The following is a 19,813-nucleotide window of genomic DNA, read 5'->3' as shown; positions in this document are numbered from 1 at the left end:
CCTCTGTAGAGCAAGCAGTATGAACATGAAGAGGACCTATACCTAATCTAATATAAGCATTTTTATTTTGCTTAACCTAAAAGGCTCAAGGCGAATCACAATACAAAAGAAAGAATGGACACGCCTATCAAATTACAATCAAATACATTAAATTGACCAAAATAGCCTCCTCCAACCTCAAATTCAGGAGACCCCCCCCAAAAAATTTAGAAAATAAGAGAGTTTTAATTGCCTTCCTAAAAGTGAAGTAACATCTAATATTTCTGATTTCTTCAGGTAGCTTATTCCATAATTCCAGGCCCCTACCTGTGATAGCTCTATGCCTAGAAGTAACCTTAGGGCATACTGAAACAGAAGGAACAGTTAATGCCGCGTTCTATTTCCTGTGTAGAACACAGCACTCTGGTTGCAGAATATAAAGAAATGGTGTTTAGTAAATATTCAGGCCCCAATCTATACAAAAATTTGAAAACAAACATCAAAACTTTAAGATAAATTCTCTCCTGCACTAGCAATCAATGCAATCTAATCAAATATGGAGTAGCATGATCGATGAGCTACCTAAGTTTAGCTGCTGCATTTTGCATATACTACAGATGATGAACTTGTGGTTCAGGTAAGCGAAGTAGAACAATATTACAATAATACAAGTGGCTTCTTATCATTCCTACTGCACCATTCTAAGATGCAGTTGGTCCAAGAATGGTTTTAACCTGTGAAGCAACTTAAGCTTAAAAAATGCTTTCCAAATGGTCTCATTAATATGTCTCTCCATGTTTAAGATAGTCTAAAATTACACCTAAAATTTTAATATCATTTTGAAGAGCAATGTCTGCTGTTGCCAGTCTTATAGTGGGGCATGGTCAGAAGAAGATCTAGAGGAGCATTAAAAACTGTTAGTCTTTCTTACAAATTTTAAAACAGATACATGAATCTGTCACAAGGAAGCAGTATTTGGTAATAATATAAGTTATGTGACTTACCTGTGTCAGGGTAGGGAAGGCTTTGCTGAAACTCAGGCAAGACTGGTGAACCGTTATCCTGATGGCTCCATATTGGCCTAGGTAGATCTGGTTCCCTCTTTTTCTGGAGTTATGCTCTGAAGAACCTTGGAGATTGGAGTGTTTTCATAACGCAAACTGAGAGATCTCTTCTACATTCCAATCTGGCCCTCATAGCCTGGTTGTTTAGAGCTTAGAATTTGTTTTCTTGCATCTTCTTGAGGGTGTCTCCAGAGTCTTCCTGGTTTCCAGGAAAGATTCCACCAAGAGTTGTTATTCTTACAAAAGGAGGTGGCTTGCTGTCTGGTGTGAAGTTAAGACCCTAGATCCTCTTTCTTGCCCTACACAGACCCTGCTTGAATACCTTCTGCACCTCTCTGATTCTGGTCTTAAGACCAATTCCATAAGGTTCCACCTCAGAGCAATTAGTGCTTACTGTTGCCGGGTGGAAGGCAAGTCCATCTTTGAACAGCCTCTAGTTGCTTCATGAGAAGTTTGCTGTTGTCAAACCTCCCTCTGTGTCAGGGGACCTCAACGTTCTCCTCACCCAGCTGATGAAAGCTCCTTTTGAGCCACTTGATTCTTGTCATCTGAAGTACTTGACCTGGAAGATCTTGTTTTTATTGGCTGTTACTTCAGCTGGCAGGGTCAGTGAGCGTCAGGCATTAATAAGTCACATTGTATGAAATTTCATCATAATAGAGTAGTTCTTCACATGCACCCTAAGTTCCTGCCTAAGGTTGTGTCAGAGTTCCATCCGAATCAGTCTATCGTCTTCCAACATTTTTTCCCAAGCCTTGTGCCCATACTGGCGAAAGCACACTGAACACCTTGGACTGCATGTGAGCATTGTCCTTGTACTTGGAGCGGACTAGACCCCAAAGACAGTCCACCCATCTTTTTGTGTCTCTTGATTCCAACAGGATAGGGGTCATCATCGAGACCCCTGTCCTGCAACATGGTCTTCAGTCCACACATTCACATCTCTCTATTGCCGTGTGCAAGATACCCGACGTGACAGTCGCAAAGGCAACCCCCACCAGAGCACCAGGCCTAAAACTCCCTCCAGACCCTGAAGAAGACTAGAGATGTGGAGGATTTCCATGCCTAAACCAGCATGGCAATAATCGAGGGAGAAAACACCTTCCTTCTCAGGTACTGGTTTTCAAGGGCCAATCCAGATCTTTCATGAGAACCAACTCTTGGAAAAGGAGCCTGGTCATCTTGGCAAGAGAAGTAGAGGAACGACAAACAGCTGATTCAAATTTGCATAAGGGCACTGAGGCCAATCTGCCATGATTAGAATGACCACGGCATGGCAATCCTGTGTATCACCGGACCTATTGGGACCACAGGAGAAAGATATGCAGGGGTTGAAGTTGAAGTTCAGGCCATAATTGTACCAGAGCATCCTCCCTATCGACTCTGACTCTCCAGCTGAAGAACCAAGGAAGTTTGGAATTCTGGCAAGTTGCCATCAAGTTGAACATTGGGATTCCCCATTGCTTGACCTCTAGGCGGAAAGCCACAGAAGAGAGTTCCAACTCCCTTGTGTCCAGCATTTGAGAAAGTCCACCAGGACATTGTTTAACCCCAGTACATTGGCCACCATGAGTATCAACAGAAGCAACTCCATCCATGCACACAGCTCATCCAACTCTCCGTAGCCGCCGGTTTATTGACGTTGACCTGTATAAACTGTATGGGGTGAACCACGCAAGCTCTAATCAATTACACTATGCACTCTATATTCATTTACTCCGGAATCTGTAACCCTCTCTTTGGAACCATGTAAGCCACATTGAACCTACAAATAGGTGGGAAAATGTGGGATACAAATGCAATAAATAAATGAATATGCTACAGTCATGGTGTTGTCTTACAACACATGTGCCGCTTGACCCTGGACAAGTGGGAGGAAATGGAGCAAGGCCAGGCAAATAGCTCTTGCTCCCAGGCAAATTATGGACCACTCGGTCTCCAGGGCCGACTAACCCCCTAAGCCACTCTGTCTAAAACAGTGGATTCCCCAGCTTCTGAGACTTGAATTTACAGTTCCCACAATTAAACCCAGTAGGTCCAAAGGAATCACCCTCAAGAGGTAGTATGGGACTGACCATTATTCTAGCTGGATTGATGTCGGCACGTGGAGGCGTACCTCAAGCCAGAAAGACTGTAAGGCCCATATAGACGACAGACATGTTGAAAAGGTCACATGTGGACCCTTGCCCAAGGAACAATCTCCAGGATCACTGCCATGGAACCAAGTAACTCATAAAATCCCAAGCTTTTGCAGCTGGGAGCACAGAGGTCTGGAGATGGGGAAGACCGACCCCAAAGAAGTATCTGGGGGTATGATTAAATACAGGAGGCAAATCTGAAAGCATGGCCTTTGGAGATTAAGATTAGTCAGAAGTTGCCTCCAGCTGGCTAGGTGAACCAACCCTTGCTCTTGGCTGTGTGCTTTATACTTTCCTTTGTGTGATTATTGTATGCTTTTCTCGGCATGAATGTATTTCTTTCTGATCACATAAGTACATAAATGTTGCCATACTGGGACAGACCGAATGTCCATCAAGCTCATTATCCTGTTTCCAACAGTGGCCAATCCAGGTCACAAGTACCTGGCAAGATCCCAAAACAGTACAATACATTTTATGCTGCTTATCCCAGAAATAAGCAGTGGGTTTTCCCCAAGTCCATTTTAATAAAGGCTTATGGACTTTTCTTTTAGGAACTATCCAAACCTTTTTTAAACCCCACTAAGCTAACTGCTTTTACCACATTCTCTGGCAACGAATTCCAGAGTTTAATTACACGTTGAGTGAAGAAATATTTTCTTTGATTTGTTTTAAATTTACTGCTTTCTAGCTTCATTTCCTGTTCCCTATTCCTAGTATTTTTGGATAAACAAGCGATTCACATCTACCACGCCACTCAGTATTTTTATATACCTCTATCATATCTCCCTTCAGCTGTCCTTCCTCCAAGTTGAAGAGCCCAAACCGTTTCAGCCTTTCCTCATAGGGAAGTTATCCCATCCCCTTTATCATTTTCATCGCTCATCTCTGTACCTTTTACAATTCCACTATATCTTTTTTGAGATGCAGTGACCAGAATTGCACACAGTATTGAAGGTGCTATCGCACCATGGAGCTATACAAAGGCATTATAACATCCTTGTGTTTATCTTCCATTCCTTTCCTAATAATACCTAACATTCTATTTCCTGGTGCTCTGGTGGGGGTTCCCTTGGCGGACAAGTTTCTGGACTGTATGTTGCTTAATTTACTCAAGGTCCAGGTGGCAGTACTCTACTCACTTGCTTCAGAGGCGTAGTTGACAAGGCCTCTATTGCTGCCCAGGAGGATTTTGTACGTTGTGTTTTGCAGGCGACTAAATTGATTTTACCCCCACTACAGGGGGTGATGTTTGAGCCCTTATTGGATCCCATTTGAACCCTTTTGGCAAGCCTCTGTGAAAGATCTCTCTTAAAGTGATTATCCTTATGACTGTTCAGGTGGAAGGATTTTGAAGCTGCAGCTGTCTTGAAAGAACCTTCAGTTTCCTTTCTCCGCTGTTGCTATTTTGCTGTGTACTGTTTCTCCCTTTATTTCAAAGGTGATTTGTCCTTTTCCTTTGAACTATATGGTTTCTCTCCCAGACTTTCGGAGGCCCTCGGTGTTATGACCATTACAGATCATCTGTAAGCTGGACGTTGCAGAGTGTTCTCTGCTACTTGGAGGTCACATCCTTTTTTGGATGTTACAATGTATCTTTTTTTTATCCTCTCGTTGTCTTCACAAGGAACATGCAGCCTCAAAGTCTTAATTACATGCTGGATTCGGTCCATTATTGAGTCAGCCAACATTCTTCATAGAAAAGAGGATCTCTGGGGCCTTAAAACTTACTACATCAGCTCTCAGGCTGCTTCCTGCGCTAAAGCAAGCGTTATTGGCTTAGAAAACATTTGCAAGGCTACACTAGGCTCTTCTCTTTATTCGTTTGGCAGATATTACAAGCTTGATATTTGGGTTAGGTGGTACAGTGCCTTTGGTAGTCCTGGAAGGTGTAGTCTTCTTCCTGCCCAATGGGATAAAAGCACTGGTTCATCCTATAGGTCTGGACTGGTCTAGCAGGATGATAAGAGAGGTGAAATTTGTTTTACCTCCTAGACCAGACCAGGCCAGGGCCCACTCCAGAAAACTGAGGGATTCAGTAAATTTCTGGGTCGTAGGTCTGCTACCTGTCTGTATATAATCAGTTTTGCCTCTGTTCTCAGTTCAGTTTGTTTCTTTTAGGGTTTTTTTTTTCTCCCTCTTGTTGTGATCTGTCGAGTGGCTTTGGCATTAGCATACTAAAATGTTTGTTATAATAATGATGTCATTGGAATCTTCAGGTCTGTTCCTTCATCTGCTAGTAAGGGAACATAACCCATAGGTCTGGTCTGGTCTAATCTAGTAGTATTCAAGGAAAGGAAATTAACAGGAAAGAAGAAATTTCACCTAATGTTAGCAGTACTGTATAAGAGTTATCTTGATTATAATAATTTGAAACTTATAAGGGCATAGCTTTACACCTTATGTGTAGAAAGGGGCCTAGGCTGCATGTATGTACAGTTTTTTTGTGGAAAGCATCCTGGCTTATACGTTCTCTGTAGCTGTCACAACAAAAGGAGAGATATAGAAAGGATCTGCCAACAGGCAACACAATACAACATAAACAGTAGATTAGCAATAATAAAAAGAGAAATGGTTTATTAGAACGGTTACCTAACGTGGCCACAGTTCACCCACAGGCTGCATCAGTGGTAAAAATTATAGGGGGATAATAACCAAAATCTAATCCAAATAGCACATCTCTTCAGACAGGCAGCGTTTCCACTCCTCACAAAAACAGTGTGCGACAACTTAGGCTCAAAAGATGCTTTATTCAAATTCATCGATATAAAAGATGATACCAGGTGTAAAATATCCAGACTTTCACAAAAAGTTATAACTTAGCTGAACATGTTTTAGCGACCACAACACCTGTGTCAGTGGCAAATCATATATTTGTCAGATAATATATCCACCTATAAAGTAAACAACCTAAAATTCTTTAACCCCCCCACACACACACACAAATTAAATCCACAAAGACAAAATACAAACACAAGGAGGGGTAAATATGTATTTACCTTTCAAAGTATACCACTTCATACAGTCAACTGAGCCCTTTGAAGTACTGTAGTGTTACTGTAATGAAAAGAACCACAATTAAAAATGAACTTTTAAGCCAACTCAAGGGCACAACCTCAGGCTGTTCTCAATTTAAAAAATTATATTCTTAATAAAAAACAAGAATAAAATGTTTCGACATATCCCAGGCACTTTAACACCAGTTAACATAATTTTAAAACGCAATGTTTTTAACTTTCAGCAGCCTGCAGAACAAAATGAAAGTAAAGCAAATCCTGGTTTAAAACATATTTCTAAAATATTCTTACCTGAAAAAAACCTTTTTCAGCTCCTGTCAAAGTGCCCAAGTCAAAACTAAGTGCTGATGGTGGTTCTGCTGCTAAAAACACCAGGAACGTTTGCAAACTGATCTTGAATACAGCTGTCATAGCCATTTTGACCCCGTTCTCCAGCAACAGATACTACAGCTTAATGTAACTTCAAGGGGATTTGTTCTTTTTTTTTATTTTTATTGAATAATGTTAACATAAAAATTACCAGAGATGTCTTTTTCTCTCTCTTGTCCATTTTGTTTTAGATTTTATGTCCTGTAGAGAGCGGAGAAAGAGAAAGTCTAGGTAAGGAAGCCTGCACTTTCATTGTATCTGTTTGTCTCCTGACTTTAATGAAATTCTATAGTATGTAATAGAAATCTTTTGTCTGAGGACAAGGAAGGTAAGAGTCCTCATATGATATCACCAGTAGTAGTCCAACATAGAGAACTCGTCCCAAAAGTTTTCTAAATGCTCAAATTGAACATTTGTGGAATATCTCTCTCATTGACATTCTTCAAGACCCCCTTTGTTCTTTTTACATCTGGAGTTCCTAAATAAAGCTTTTTCTCTAAGTACTGGTCTATGTATAATTTTCATATCATGTCTATGTTTTTGGCTTTCTCATCCTTATTTAATCTTTTTAGAATTCATAGTTAGGTTTTTGTGGCGTTTAGGAAGTTTTCTGTCATATTTATACTGTAATGTGCTAAGTGCCTCAATTTCAATGGTTTCGATCAGGATAGTTTGCAGTGAAAATTGCCATTTGATTTTGCTTAGTCGAGTTTTCACATGATATAATAGATGTGAGCTAGGAGCTTCAAGGAATGTGCATGCTGTAGGAACACAATGTCTAGAAACTGGAAGAAAAATGAAAAGTTGCTCAGGAGCACATGATTACAGTGAAGTATCTTTGAAGGATACTATCAAAACAGGGAAGTTAGGGTATTCTGATAGAGAGGTTGCAACAAAGGTGCTAGGTGCCTGTAAGGACAGAGCAGACTTTATATAGACTGTAACTTACCTTTGTCAAATTATGATCAGGTTGCGGAATAAGAAACATTTTCAGTGAATCGCTTCATAAAGGCAGTTAATAAATCCCAATAAATAAATACATTTTGAAATGTCTGTATGCAAATGCTAGAAGCCAAAAAAAAAAAAAAAACTGATGGGAGAATTTGAATATATAGCACTAAATGAGAAAGCATAATGGGTGGAAGATAACCAGTGGGACAGTTTAAAACCAGCAGAGAGACTAACAGTTCTTAGCGCACCCTTACGTGGGTTCTTCTCACACTAAGGCCATTTTTACTTCAGCTTAGTAAGAAGGATCCCTTAGTCTCTCTGCTGTGGCCTCCCTGAGTGACCTTTTTTCCTCCTTGATGATCTAACAGTCCAACTGACTCCCTCACAGGCTTTCTGCTTTTGCTTTTGAAAAATATTTTGTTGAAGTCACCAAAAGGTACAACCAACAAGCACTTTCACATATTACACATATGCACGTCAGCTGCAACACAAACCAGTTCTATAATGTGACAACACCAGATTTTATATAATGTACCCCAAACCAATCCCTTCCCACCCCTGATATCCGCTATTCACCCTTACAGTCCTTAGTCATGGAATCTGGAATATGCCAAGACTGCAAAATTACACCTCCAATGTATTCAGAAAAGTAGAATGGACTCTCATCGACAGAGTGGTCAAGTATGCCTGCCACACTTTAAGAAATTGTTTTGTCACTCTAGATCCCTTTGCGTCCACCTAAGGCACTCCATAAGCAGTGGTTCATACATCTGATTCCTCCATTCCTCCAAGGGGCTGATCTTTAATCTATTGAATCAGAATACAACGCTTGGCAATTAAAACAGCTTCGTGTAAAAATAATACTGACACTCCTGTACCCTCTTCTATATTAGCCATATTGTCCAGAAGGCAATGCTGTGGGGTTGATTCCCACTGGCAGCCATACAAATGACCAAGTTGCTGCCATAGAGAGTCCCAAAAGTGACAAACTAGACTACAGTCCCACACACAGTATTTATATGTTGCATCCAACATGCCACACTTAGAGCGTTTCCCATCCGTTGGGAAGCCCATCTTCCTTGCATGAGAAGGGTGCATATAGGCACCCAGCAGAAAATGTATAGTGCAGCTCTTGCAATGTAATGATGTCATCCAACTTTGTTCCTTCTTGCAGACACGTCAAAAAGTCTTCCATATCATAAGGACCAAAATCAGCAATCCATTTATTCAAAACAGTCACCAAGAGGCATATTTTCAAAGCACTTAGACTTACAAAGTTACACAGAAACCTATGGAACTTTGTAAGTCTATGTGCTTTGAAAATGAGCACCCAAGTAGGTGGGACCCAGAGGTTTTTGAAAACTATCATAATAACTGCCTAGCAAGCATTTATGTGCTGCCAACTGCGGTCAATGTTCATTAAAACTGGACTCTTCAAAGTTAATACGATATTTCTGAAATAGGAAATGAACATAATGAAGCAGCTGTGTATAAGTGTACCAATCTTGAGGCAAGAGTCCATACTGCTGCTGCAGTGACTCAAAGAATAGCATCACCAGTTCATCCTCCTCAAGAACATGATGTAGTAACTTAATGCCCCTATCTACCCAGCCTTTAAACCCATATCCCAGTTATCCCGGAGGAAAGGATGCATTCTCCGAGGACAAGCAGGCTGCTTGTTCTCACAATTGGGTCGTCATCCACAACGGCCCAGGAACCGGGAAGAAGTTTTGATAGCAAAAATAAAGACTTTCGGGAATATTCCGTTGCGCGAGCAGGATGGACTGCACATGCGCGAACGACTTCCCACCCGCCGCACGAGTGTGTCTCTTCAGTCTTTTTTTTCTCTGTGGTTAGGTGCGGCAGTGTTTTTCGCTGTGCTCCGTTTCGGCCCAGGACGAAGACTTCGCGACCTTAGTTAGCTTCCTTTTTTCTTTTTCTTTCATTTCAATATAAAAAAAATAATAAAATAAAATAATTATTTTCCCGTAGTTTCCTTATTTCTTTTTGCCCATTTTAAAGTTTTCTTTACTTTTCGACGCGGCTGACCTTTAGGCCGCTCGGTCAGATTCTCCCCTTTGTGCCCTTCCTTTTTGGCACAATCGCGTCATTTGATTTTGCCGAGGCTGTTTTCTCTTCCATGTCATCGAAGACACCCAGCGGCTTCAAACGTTGTACTCGGTGCAACCGGACCATCTCAGGTACCGATACCCACGCTTGGTATATCCAGTGCCTTAGGCCCGACCACAGCCCAGCCGCTTGTAGTCTGTGTCTTCGTATGAAGAAACGGACCTAAGCGTCTCGAGAGGCTCAACGGGAAAATCTTTTTGGAGCCGGGTCCGGTCCTTCGACATCCGTACCGAGGGCGGCGACATCAATAGGAGCATCGACATCGGGGGGGAGCAAGGTAATGGCTGCTGAGAGACCAATTCACGCTGGAGCAGTGAGACATCGAGTGGGTCTCCACCTGCCTCGAGGCCTCCTGTTATGCAGGCCCCCCAGGACCGACCTTCGTCTGACCCGGCCCTAAGGAGACGTGAGAATTTCATGTCTTCCTCGTCGGTACCGAGGAGTCTCGATGATGGGCGTCAAGCGAAGGCTAAGAAGCACCGTCATCGTTCTCCTTTGATGCACAGTACCGGGAGCTCCGGAGCGTCTGCACCTGAGAAGCGTCAACGCCGAGAAGACCGCTCCCCCTCGATATAGGAGGTGCCGATGCGTCGGTCTTCTCGCAGCCCAGTACCTGCTCCCGAGCCTCCACAGATTTTGACACCGCCTGTTCCACCGGCCCCACAGTCTTTTCCGATGGCGGCTCTTGACAAGCGTATCCGGATCTTGTTTCCAGAACTTCTGGAAGGCTTACTGCGACAATCAGCTTTGATGTTGGGGGTTCTTGTGCCCACTGTGTCATCTGCTGTAGCGGTGCCTGGCCCTTCACCTGTGGTGAGTTGTCCGACCCCAGTGCCGCCTGCAGCATCTGCGTCAGCTGCCACCCATTCGACGTCGGTGAAGGAAGGTTCGCTGTAGTCGGATCGGGCGTCGACTTCTCGGAGGACATCGTTCCTCAGTGTCGAGACAGGTCCAGTGTCAGAGTACTTTCACTAAGGTTGCGTCTGACATGGAACAGGAGCTCTCGTGGGAATCAGAGGAATATCCCAGGTACTTCTCTTCCGATGAGTCTTTTGAGATTCCCTCTGTCCCTTCTCCTCCGCTGGAAAGAGGATTATCTCCACCAGAGAGTCTTTCTTTTTCCTCTTTTATCCGAGAAATGGCTACTGCTATTCCTTTCCCTGTGGAGGTTGAGGATGAGCCCAGGTCTGACATGTTGGAAGTCCTGGATTATTCTTCTCCACCTAAAGAGGCTGTGACAGTCCCTCTCCATAAGGTACTGAAGGAAGTCCTTATGAGAAACTGGTCCGCCCCTTTGTCTGGCCCCGTGGTTCCCAAGAAAGCAGAATCCCAATATCAGATCCACAGTGAACCTGGAATGATGAGGTCCCAATTACCCCACAATTCCATGGTGGTGGATTCCGCTCTCAAGAGAGCCAGGAGTACTAGAGACTATGCTTCGGCGCCCTCAGGCAGAGAAGCTAGGACTCTTGATTCTTTTGGGAGAAAGGCATATCAGGCCGCTATGCTCGCGTCCAAGATCTAGTCATACCAGCTCTTCACGAGCATACGCTTGCGGGACTCGATAAGTCAACTGTCTAGCTTGGTTGATGCACCCCCTGCGGAGTTGGCCAAGCTTTTCGCCAGTTGGTCAGGTAGCAGAAGGCGTGTCACAAGTTCCTGGCCCAGGGGTACTTTTGACGTAACATCCAGGATCACTACCCAAGGTATAGTGATGTGCAGGCTCTCATGGCTGCATGTCTCTGACCTGGATCATTCGGTCCAGCAGCGGATGGTGGATGTTCCTTGCCGGAGGGACAGTCTTTTTGGAGAAAAAGTAGAGGATCTTGTTAACCAGATTAAAAAGCATAATGATGCTATGGGTTCTCTCTCCCACCGGGCACCCTCTGCTACAGCCTCCTCATCTAGGAGGTTTTTTGGAGGGAAGAGAAGTGCTCCCTATTCCTACTCTAGGTATAGGTACACTCCTGCTTCTCGGCAGTCTGCCCAGGCTCAACCCCAGCACATTCATTCTCGTCAACAGCGTGCATCTAAGGCCCATTTTTCTCCCCAGCAAAAGCAAGGGAAGGGCTTTTGACTGGCTCCAGTTCAGCATAGCCTCTATCAAAGTGTCCGTGCCGGACGACTTGCCGGTAGGAGGGAGGTTGATGTTTTTTCACCAAAGGTGGCCTCTAACCTCCGACCACTCTCAATCTGAATGCAAACCTCCAAATTGCCCACCGGGAGCTCATTCTTACAGCCCCCAGCACAGGCAGGTACTTGCAGAGGAACTCTCCGCCCTTCTAAAGGCCAATGCGGTCGAACCCGTTCCACCAGGGGAAGAAGGCCTGGGATTCTATTCCAGGTACTTTCTTGTGCAAAAGAAAACGGGGTATGTGTCCTATCCTAGTCCTAAGGGCCCTAAACAAATTTCTTATTCAAGAAAAGTTCAGGATGGTTTCCCTGGGCACCCTTCTTCCCATGATTTAAGAGAATGATTGGCTATGCTCTCTGGGCTTAAAGGATGCTTACACACACGTTTCGATACTTCCAGCTCACAGCAAGTATCTTCGGTTTCGGCTAGGAACACAGCACTTTCAGTACTGTGTACTGCCCTTTGGTCTGGTGTCTGCGCCCAGAGTGTTTAACAAGTGTCTGGCTGTAGTCGCAGCGTCGCTACGCAGACTGGGAGTGCATGTCTTCCCTTATCTCAACAATTGGCTGGTGAAGAGCACATCGAAGGTGGGTGCTCTGCAGTCCATGCAAATGACTATCCAGGTGCTAGAACTACTGGGGTTCATGATCAATTATACCAAGTCCCATCTCACCCCAGTTCAAAAATTGGAGATCATTGGATCACTGTTGAACACAAGGACAGCTCCAGCTTTTCTCCCCGAGGCAAGGGCAGACAATCTCCTGTCCCAAGTGTCCATGGCTCGAGTGTCTCAACAGATCATGGCTCGGCAGATGTTGAGACTTTTGGGTCACATGGCCTCCACAGTTCACGTGACTCCCATGGCACGTCTACACATGAGATCAGCTCAATGGACCCTAGCTTCCCAGTGGTGTCAAGCTGCGGTCAGTCTAGAGGATGTGATCCAACTGTCCACCGACTTTCAGAATTCCTTGCAGTGGTGGACAATTCGGTAGATTCGGTAGATGGGCTTCACACTCAGGGAGCTTGGTCCTTTCAGGAAAATGGTCTGCAGATCAACCTCCTGGAATTAAGAGCGATCTGGAATGCTCTAAAAGCTTTCAGAGATCGGCTGTCCAACTAAGTAATCTTAATTCAGACAGACGATCAGGTTGCCATGTACTACACCGACAAGCAGGGGGACACCGGATCTTGCCCTCTGTGTCAGGAGGCCATCCAGATGTGGCTTTGGGCATGCCGTCATGGCATGTTTCTCCAAGCCACTTATCTGGCAAGCGTAAACAACAGTCTGGCCGACAGGTTGAGCAGGATAATGCAACCTCACTGAACATGGGCATAGTCCACAAGATCTTCAGAGCATGGGGCACCCCCTTTGTGGATCTTTTTGCCACTCAGATCAATCACAAGGTCCCTCAGTTCTGTTCCAGGCTTCAGGCCCACGACAGGCTAGCGTCAGATGCTTTTCTCCTGCATTGGAGGACAGGCCTTCTGTATTCGTATCCTCCCATACCTCTAGTAGGGAAGTCTTTGCTGAAACTCAAGCAAGACCGTGGAACAATGATCCTGGTTGCTCCCTTCTGGCCTCGTCAGATCTGGTTCACCTTAGTGCACCGTAAGAGTTCACCTTAGTGCAATTAGTGCCTATCATCGCCATGTAGAGGGTAAGCCTATCTCTGGACAGCCTTTAGTTCGTTTCATAAGAGGTTTGCTTTTGTCAAAGCCCCCGGTCAAACCTCCACCAGTGTCATGGGATCTCAATGTTGTTCTCACCCAGCTGATGAAAGCCACTGAATTCCTGCCATCTGACGTACTTGACCTGGAAGGTCATTTTCTTGGTGGCTGTTACTTCAGCTCGTAGAGTCAGTGAGCTTCAGGCCCTGGTAGTTCATGCACCTCATATCAAATTTCATCACAACAGAGTAGTCCTTCGCACTGTCAGCCGCTCCTCCCGGCCGCGTAATTGTCTCTCTCACTTATCCGTGCTGTCTGCTTCCGACTCCACACTCGTCCGTGCAGTTCGCTCTCACTGCCACACAGTTCCGCTAGCACGGCGATGCAACACAGTTCAGCTGGCCAGTCTTTTAAACAAAGTTCAGCTAGTTAGACTTTAAACACAGTTCTGCTAGCCAGGCTTCAAACACAGTTCGGCTAGCCCAGCCTTCCCACCAAGTTCAGCTAGTCAGGCTTTAAACCCAGTTCTGCTAGCCAGGCTTCAAACACAGCTCGGCTAGCCCATCCTTCCCACAAAGTTCAGCTAGTCAGGCTTTAAACACAGTTCTGCTAGCCAGGCTTCAAACACAGCTCGGCTAGCCAGACTTCCCACAAAGTTCAGCTAGTCAGGCTTTAAACACAGTTCTGCTAGCCAGGCTTTAAACACAGCTCGGCTAGCCAGACTTCCCACAAAGTTCAGCTAGTCAGGCTTTAAACACAGTTCTGCTAGCCAGGCTTCCCAACAACGCCCTCTTCAGCAAGGCCTCAAAACCGTTCAGCTTAGCTAGGCTTTTTTCCCCAGCACAGCTTAGCCAGGCTTTTAAAGATCCACCACCCTCACTTGTCAACACTTTACCTCTTGACAACCACCCGCCGGATCTCTCCTGACTATTACTCTTTCCTGATACTTTAGGGCTCCTCTAGAAGTCACTCTTCTTCTCTAGCCACTTCCTCTCCCACCTCCATTTCCTCTTCCACACCTTCTCCTCCTATCTGCTCCAACTCCTCCCATTCCATCCCCCCATTCTCCACCCCCTCCCTCAGGTGTTCCACCCTCTCCTCAGCTGATTCCATCTCCCAATCAGCCCCCTCTCCTTTCCTCTCATGTGGCTCAGGTACTCGTTTGTCCTCCTCTCTCCTATTCTTCCAGGCAGTCTGAAATCTGTGTTCTCTACGCTTCTGCCTCCACCCCTCCCGCAATGCATTCTGGGATCTGTAGTTTTTCCACTCTGGCTTTTCTCTCTTCCCCCCTGCATTCTGGGCTCTGTGGCTTTTCTGATTCTCACAGCACGCACCCTAAGTTCCTTCCTAAGGTGGTGTCGGAGTTCCATCTAATGTATTCTCACTATTCATGATGTATTGTAAGCCACATTGAGCCTGCAGAGAGGTGGGAAAATGTGGGATACAAATGCAATAAATAAAATAAATAAAAATCTGAACCAGTCAGTTGTCTTGCCAACATTTTTTCCCTGTCCTCATACCCGCCCTGGCAAAAGCAGTTTACATACCTTGGACTGCAAGAGGGCATTGGCCTTTTACATGGAGCAGAAGAAGCCCTTCAGACAGTCCGCCCAATTGTTTGTTTCTTTCAATCCCAACAGGAGTGGAATTGCCATCAGAAAATGCAGAATCTCCAATTGGCTAGCAGATTGCATTTCCTTCACTTATGCCCAAGTTGGGCTGACTTTACAGGGTCATGTCACGGCTCATAATGTTAGAGCCATGGCTGCGTCAGTGGCCCACTTAAAGTCGGCCTCCATTGAAGAGATTTGCAAGGCTGCGACATTGTCATCAGTCCACACATTCACATCTCACTACTGCCTTCAGCAGGATACCCGACGTGACAGTCGGTTTGGGCAGGTGGTGCTGCAGAATCTGTTCGGGGTTTAGAATCCAACGCCACCCCCCCAGACCCTTTTTGATTCTGTTCCAGGCTGCACTCTCAGTTAGTTGATTTTGGTTTCAAGTCTATCTCTGTTGTGTCCTCGCCATTGCAAGGCCCAACTGACCAATGTTCATTGTTTTGGGTGAGCCTGGATGCTAGGGATACCCCAATTGTGAGAACAAGCAGCCTGCTTGTCCTCGGTGAAAGCGAAGATACTTACCTGTAGCAGGTATTCTCCGAGGACAGCAGGCTGATTGTTCTCAGAAACCCACCCTCCTCCCCTTTGGAGTTGTTATTGTTGTTTCTTGTTTATATGCTGTTTGATTACATTGAATAGACACGCTTGTGCGGCGGGTGGGAAGCCGTTCATGCATGCGCAGTCTGTCCTCGCACAACGGAACATTCTTGAAAGTCTTTATTTTTGCTAGCAAAACTTCTTCCCGGTTCCTGGGCCGCCATAGACGATGACCCAATTGTGAGAACAATCGGCCTGCTGTCCTCAGAGAATATCTGCTACAGGTAAGTATCTTCGCTTTACCCAGCAAGGGTACAAACTGAGAGCAATGGGAATGTAGATACTACTACTACTACTTAACATTTCTAAAGCGCTGCCCGAGTTATGCAGCGCTGTACAATTTAACAAAGAAGGACAGTCCCTGCTCAAAGGAGCTTACAATCTAAAGGACAAAAAGTGCAGTCAATCAAATTGGGGCAGACTAGATTTCCTGAATGGAGGTATAATGGTTAGGTGCCAAAGGCAACATTGAAGAGGTGGGCTTTGAGCAAGGATTTGAAGATGGGCAGGGAGGGGGCTTGGCGAATGGGCTCAGGGAGTTTATTCCAAGCATAGGGTGAGGCGAGGCAGAAAGTGCAGAGCCTGGAGTTGGCGGTGGTGGAGAAGGGTACTGAGAGGAGGGATCTGTCCTGTGAGCGGAGGTTACGGGTAGGAGTGTAAAGGGAGATAAGGGTAGAGAGGTATTGAGGGGCTGCAGATCGCATGCATTTGTAGGTTAGTAGGGGAAGCTTGAACTGTATGCGGTACCTAATCAGAAGCCAGATACTAGTGCCTTCTAGTATAACTGCACGCCCATCGCATTGGCCTCAGTAATTAATGCTTTTGCAACCAGGGTGGCAGTTGTCTCCCATATGCATATAGCAAATACCATTCCGCATGGAGCTCTCTTTGCAAGGCAGTGTTAAAGTACTCCGAGGTATTATATACCCAATCCCGGATCTAACAGAATTGACAGGCCATGTTAATAAGCCTCCGGTCCAGCAGACCCATACTCCCATTTCTGCTATGTAGTTGGAGATGTCACAATGGCAGACATGGTTTCTTACCTCCCCATAAGAATCTTCTGATGATGGCATTCCAGCTATTTATATCACTTGGCTGTAATGTAATGGGTAAATATTGAAGGGGGTATAGCCATTTTGGCAAAACAACATCATCTTAATAAGATGGATTCTACCCCACAGCGAAAGTGGCAAGGGAGCCCATCAGGAACATAAATTTTTTGACATCTGCAAAAGAGCTGGAACATTAGCCTCATGCAGCTGAGCCAGATTACTAGGGATATACACGCCCAGGTATTTCAGTGTTGTTGTCACCCAGCATAAAGGGAAAACACCCTGCCAGTCCCTCCCCTGTCCATCTCTCAAGCTGATTTATCTGCATTGATCCAGAGTCTCAAAAAGGAATCAAACAAATGTAATATGTCCAGCATATTAGGCAGGGAACTCTTTGGATTAACTAAAGCAAGTTAGTAAGTCATCAGCAGAAAGCGCTAATTTGAACCAAGTGCCAGTGGGTATTCCCTAGACATGAGGATCTAGCAATAGTTTTTGCCCTAATGGTTCCATATAGAGAATGAATAACGGGAGACAGGGGGCAACCCTGTCTTGTGCCCCTCTGAACTGGGAGTGTGGAAGATAAGACCCCATTCACCAACACTCGGGCCCTGGGCTCAACATATAATGTCTGAATAAGGCACAAAATCGGACTCTGAAAGCCAAAGCACTGAAACACAAGCCATGGTACGACAAGGAGACAGTGTTGAAAGCTTTTTCAATATCATAGCTGACTAACACTGCATCCAGGTCTAACCTGCACACTGATTCTATGGCCCCCCCCAAAATACTGCGAACAATAGCCACTGCATTTCTACCCTTGACAAATCCCACCTGATGTGGGACCACTAAGTGTGGTAACAAGTTTTGTAATCTATTAGCAGTTAGCCAATATTTTAATATTCACTTTGAGGAGGGATATCGGACAATAGAAACTATTGTGCAAAGGATCCCTGCCTGGTTTTAAGAGCAGCAGAATAGACGCCTCCATCATAGTACCAGGGAAAAGCCCTGTGTTGAGTACGTCATCATATAGTGCTCCCAACACGAGGGATATGTGGCCATCCAGAATTTTATAAAACTCTAGAGATAGGCCATCAGGCCCCAGAGTCTTATGACCCGAGAGTCCCCGCATAGCCACTCTGATCTCAGCTAGATGGATAGGCTCATTGAGAGTAACTCCTCTGTCCTCGGTATGGGAAGAGACAGGTCTGCAAAAAGGTCTCTATGACTTCCACCTCAGAGTCCTAAGTAGTATACAATGTAGCATAATAATTGCACTTTAGAATGGATATCTTTGATTTTATTTCCCACTGGATCACGAAGAAGCAGGACAAAATGAGGTCCCTCCTCCGTGCAAACCAGCCTAGCTAAACAAGTGCCCCTCCTATTCCCATATCGGAAGAGACAATGCCAACTATATTGTAAGGTATGCAGAGTTCTTGTATGGATAAGCTATTCAGTGCAGTTTGCAACTGAAGATACAGCTCTCTGGTCTCCCTAGTAAGATCATGAGCCAGTTCTCTATGAGTATGATGTAATTGCACTGTCAGTATAAGAATTTGTTTATTTAATTTCTTGTGCGATGTGCAAGATATGATATAATCCCCTCACATTACTGCCTTCCCTGCTTCCCAAAACAGGCCTGGAATGGTCTTATGTTGTTTATTGGTTGAGCGATATATCTCCCATTTCTTGCTCAAATAAGATGCAAAATTCATATCATCCAGGTAAAGTGGCATTTTCCGTAAAGAGTTATTCTCTTTTCTACTCAAATGGAAGACCCAAATGGACCATAGTATGGTCAGATATGCCCACTAGAAGAATTTCCACCAATTGAACTGCATTAAAAGCATGTTCCATATCATCAAGCTGATCAATCCATAGACTGGTGGGTTGTGTCCATCTACCAGCAGGTGGAGATAGAGAGCAAACTTTTGCCTCCCTATATGTGGTCATGTGCTGCCGGAAACTCCTCAGTATGTTCTCTATCTCAGCAGGTGGTGGTCACACACAGCAGCAGCAGCTCTGGCTAGGCCTCCAAGCCTAATTTTTAGGTTTTGTTGAGTGCCTGGGGTTGAGGGCTCTTTTGAGCAAGTGCAAACCTGGTGGTGCCAGGTCCCTCCTTTTCTCCCCCCTCCCGCTGGCTCCGTTAAAAAAAAAAAAAAAAAAAAAAAATTTTAAACGTCTTTAAAGGCGTTTATTTCGACGTTTATTTAAGCGTCTATTGCAGCTACTCACTGGGACACCAGGTCGTTACAACTCGGAGCGGACAGCAGGTAATTTTACCTTTTTATAGCGGGCGGGGGTTCCCCGATTCTTCTCCTCGTGGCACATGGCGTCGGAGGGCGAGGGCGCAAAGGGTCGCTCCCCGGGTCGCTTGAGCGCTTCTAGAGGGGATGCGGGGGTCTTAAAGCCTGATTCGCCCTTGTTGGGTGGCAGTTTCGTGACCGATGAATGTCCCGGTCCTTCCTCCGGCGTGGCGGTTTTTCCCGCCATAAACGCCCATCCCCCGCTCCTCGCCTCCGCCATTTTGGCCGGCCACGCGGCTCGGACGGCTTCTTCTTGGGCCGCCCTTGAGGTTGGAGACATTAATGCCATGAACGCCCTTAATTTGGGCGACGGCACAGAAGCGGCTAAAGTTAAGAGCCGTTCTTCCCGCGCGGCTCCTTCGCGGAGTTTCGCGCCGGACGCCATTTTGGATGCGCAGCAGGCCTCTCCCCCGCTGTTGCGAGCGCCGGTTGAGAGTGCGCCTAGGGCTGTTGCCCAGGCTGCGGAAGTGCACAGTCTGGGGGGTTTCTCCCCCGAGTTTGTTTTGCTGCTGCATCAGGCCTTCCTCATGCACAACGCTGCCCCCGCTCCCTCGTCTGGTAAAGAGGTTGAGGTTCCCAGAGGTAAACGCCCTCGGGTTGATTCCCAGGCCTTGGAGGAATTTGTCTCCTCCGATGTAGATGAGGGCAGCGTGTCTGAGGTCTCCCAACGGTCCTTTGCGGATTCCTTGGAGGAGACGGATCCCCGCTCGGATGGAGCGGATGACCCCTCTGCAGCGCGGCTTTTTCGCCCAGAGGATTTGCCCAACCTGTTGT

General features: G+C 45.6%; 1 protein-coding gene across 2 annotated transcripts in view; it reads left to right on the top strand.

Annotated features, from left to right (window-relative positions):
• LOC115474405 (uncharacterized protein DDB_G0271670-like) overlaps positions 1-19,813 on the top strand; it is a 655,547-nt gene that overhangs the window by 386,700 nt on the left and 249,034 nt on the right. For both annotated transcript variants that reach the window (XM_030209864.1, XM_030209856.1), the window contains exon 12: positions 6,759-6,798. In XM_030209864.1, coding sequence (XP_030065724.1) covers positions 6,759-6,798 — 40 coding nt within the window. The remainder of the gene's footprint in view (positions 1-6,758; positions 6,799-19,813) is intronic.

Source organism: Microcaecilia unicolor, chromosome 1 (assembly GCF_901765095.1).
Source record: "Microcaecilia unicolor chromosome 1, aMicUni1.1, whole genome shotgun sequence".
NCBI lineage: Eukaryota > Metazoa > Chordata > Amphibia > Gymnophiona > Siphonopidae > Microcaecilia > Microcaecilia unicolor.
Note: the sequence above shows the minus strand (reverse complement) of the source record. Positions and strands in the feature narration are given on the sequence as shown.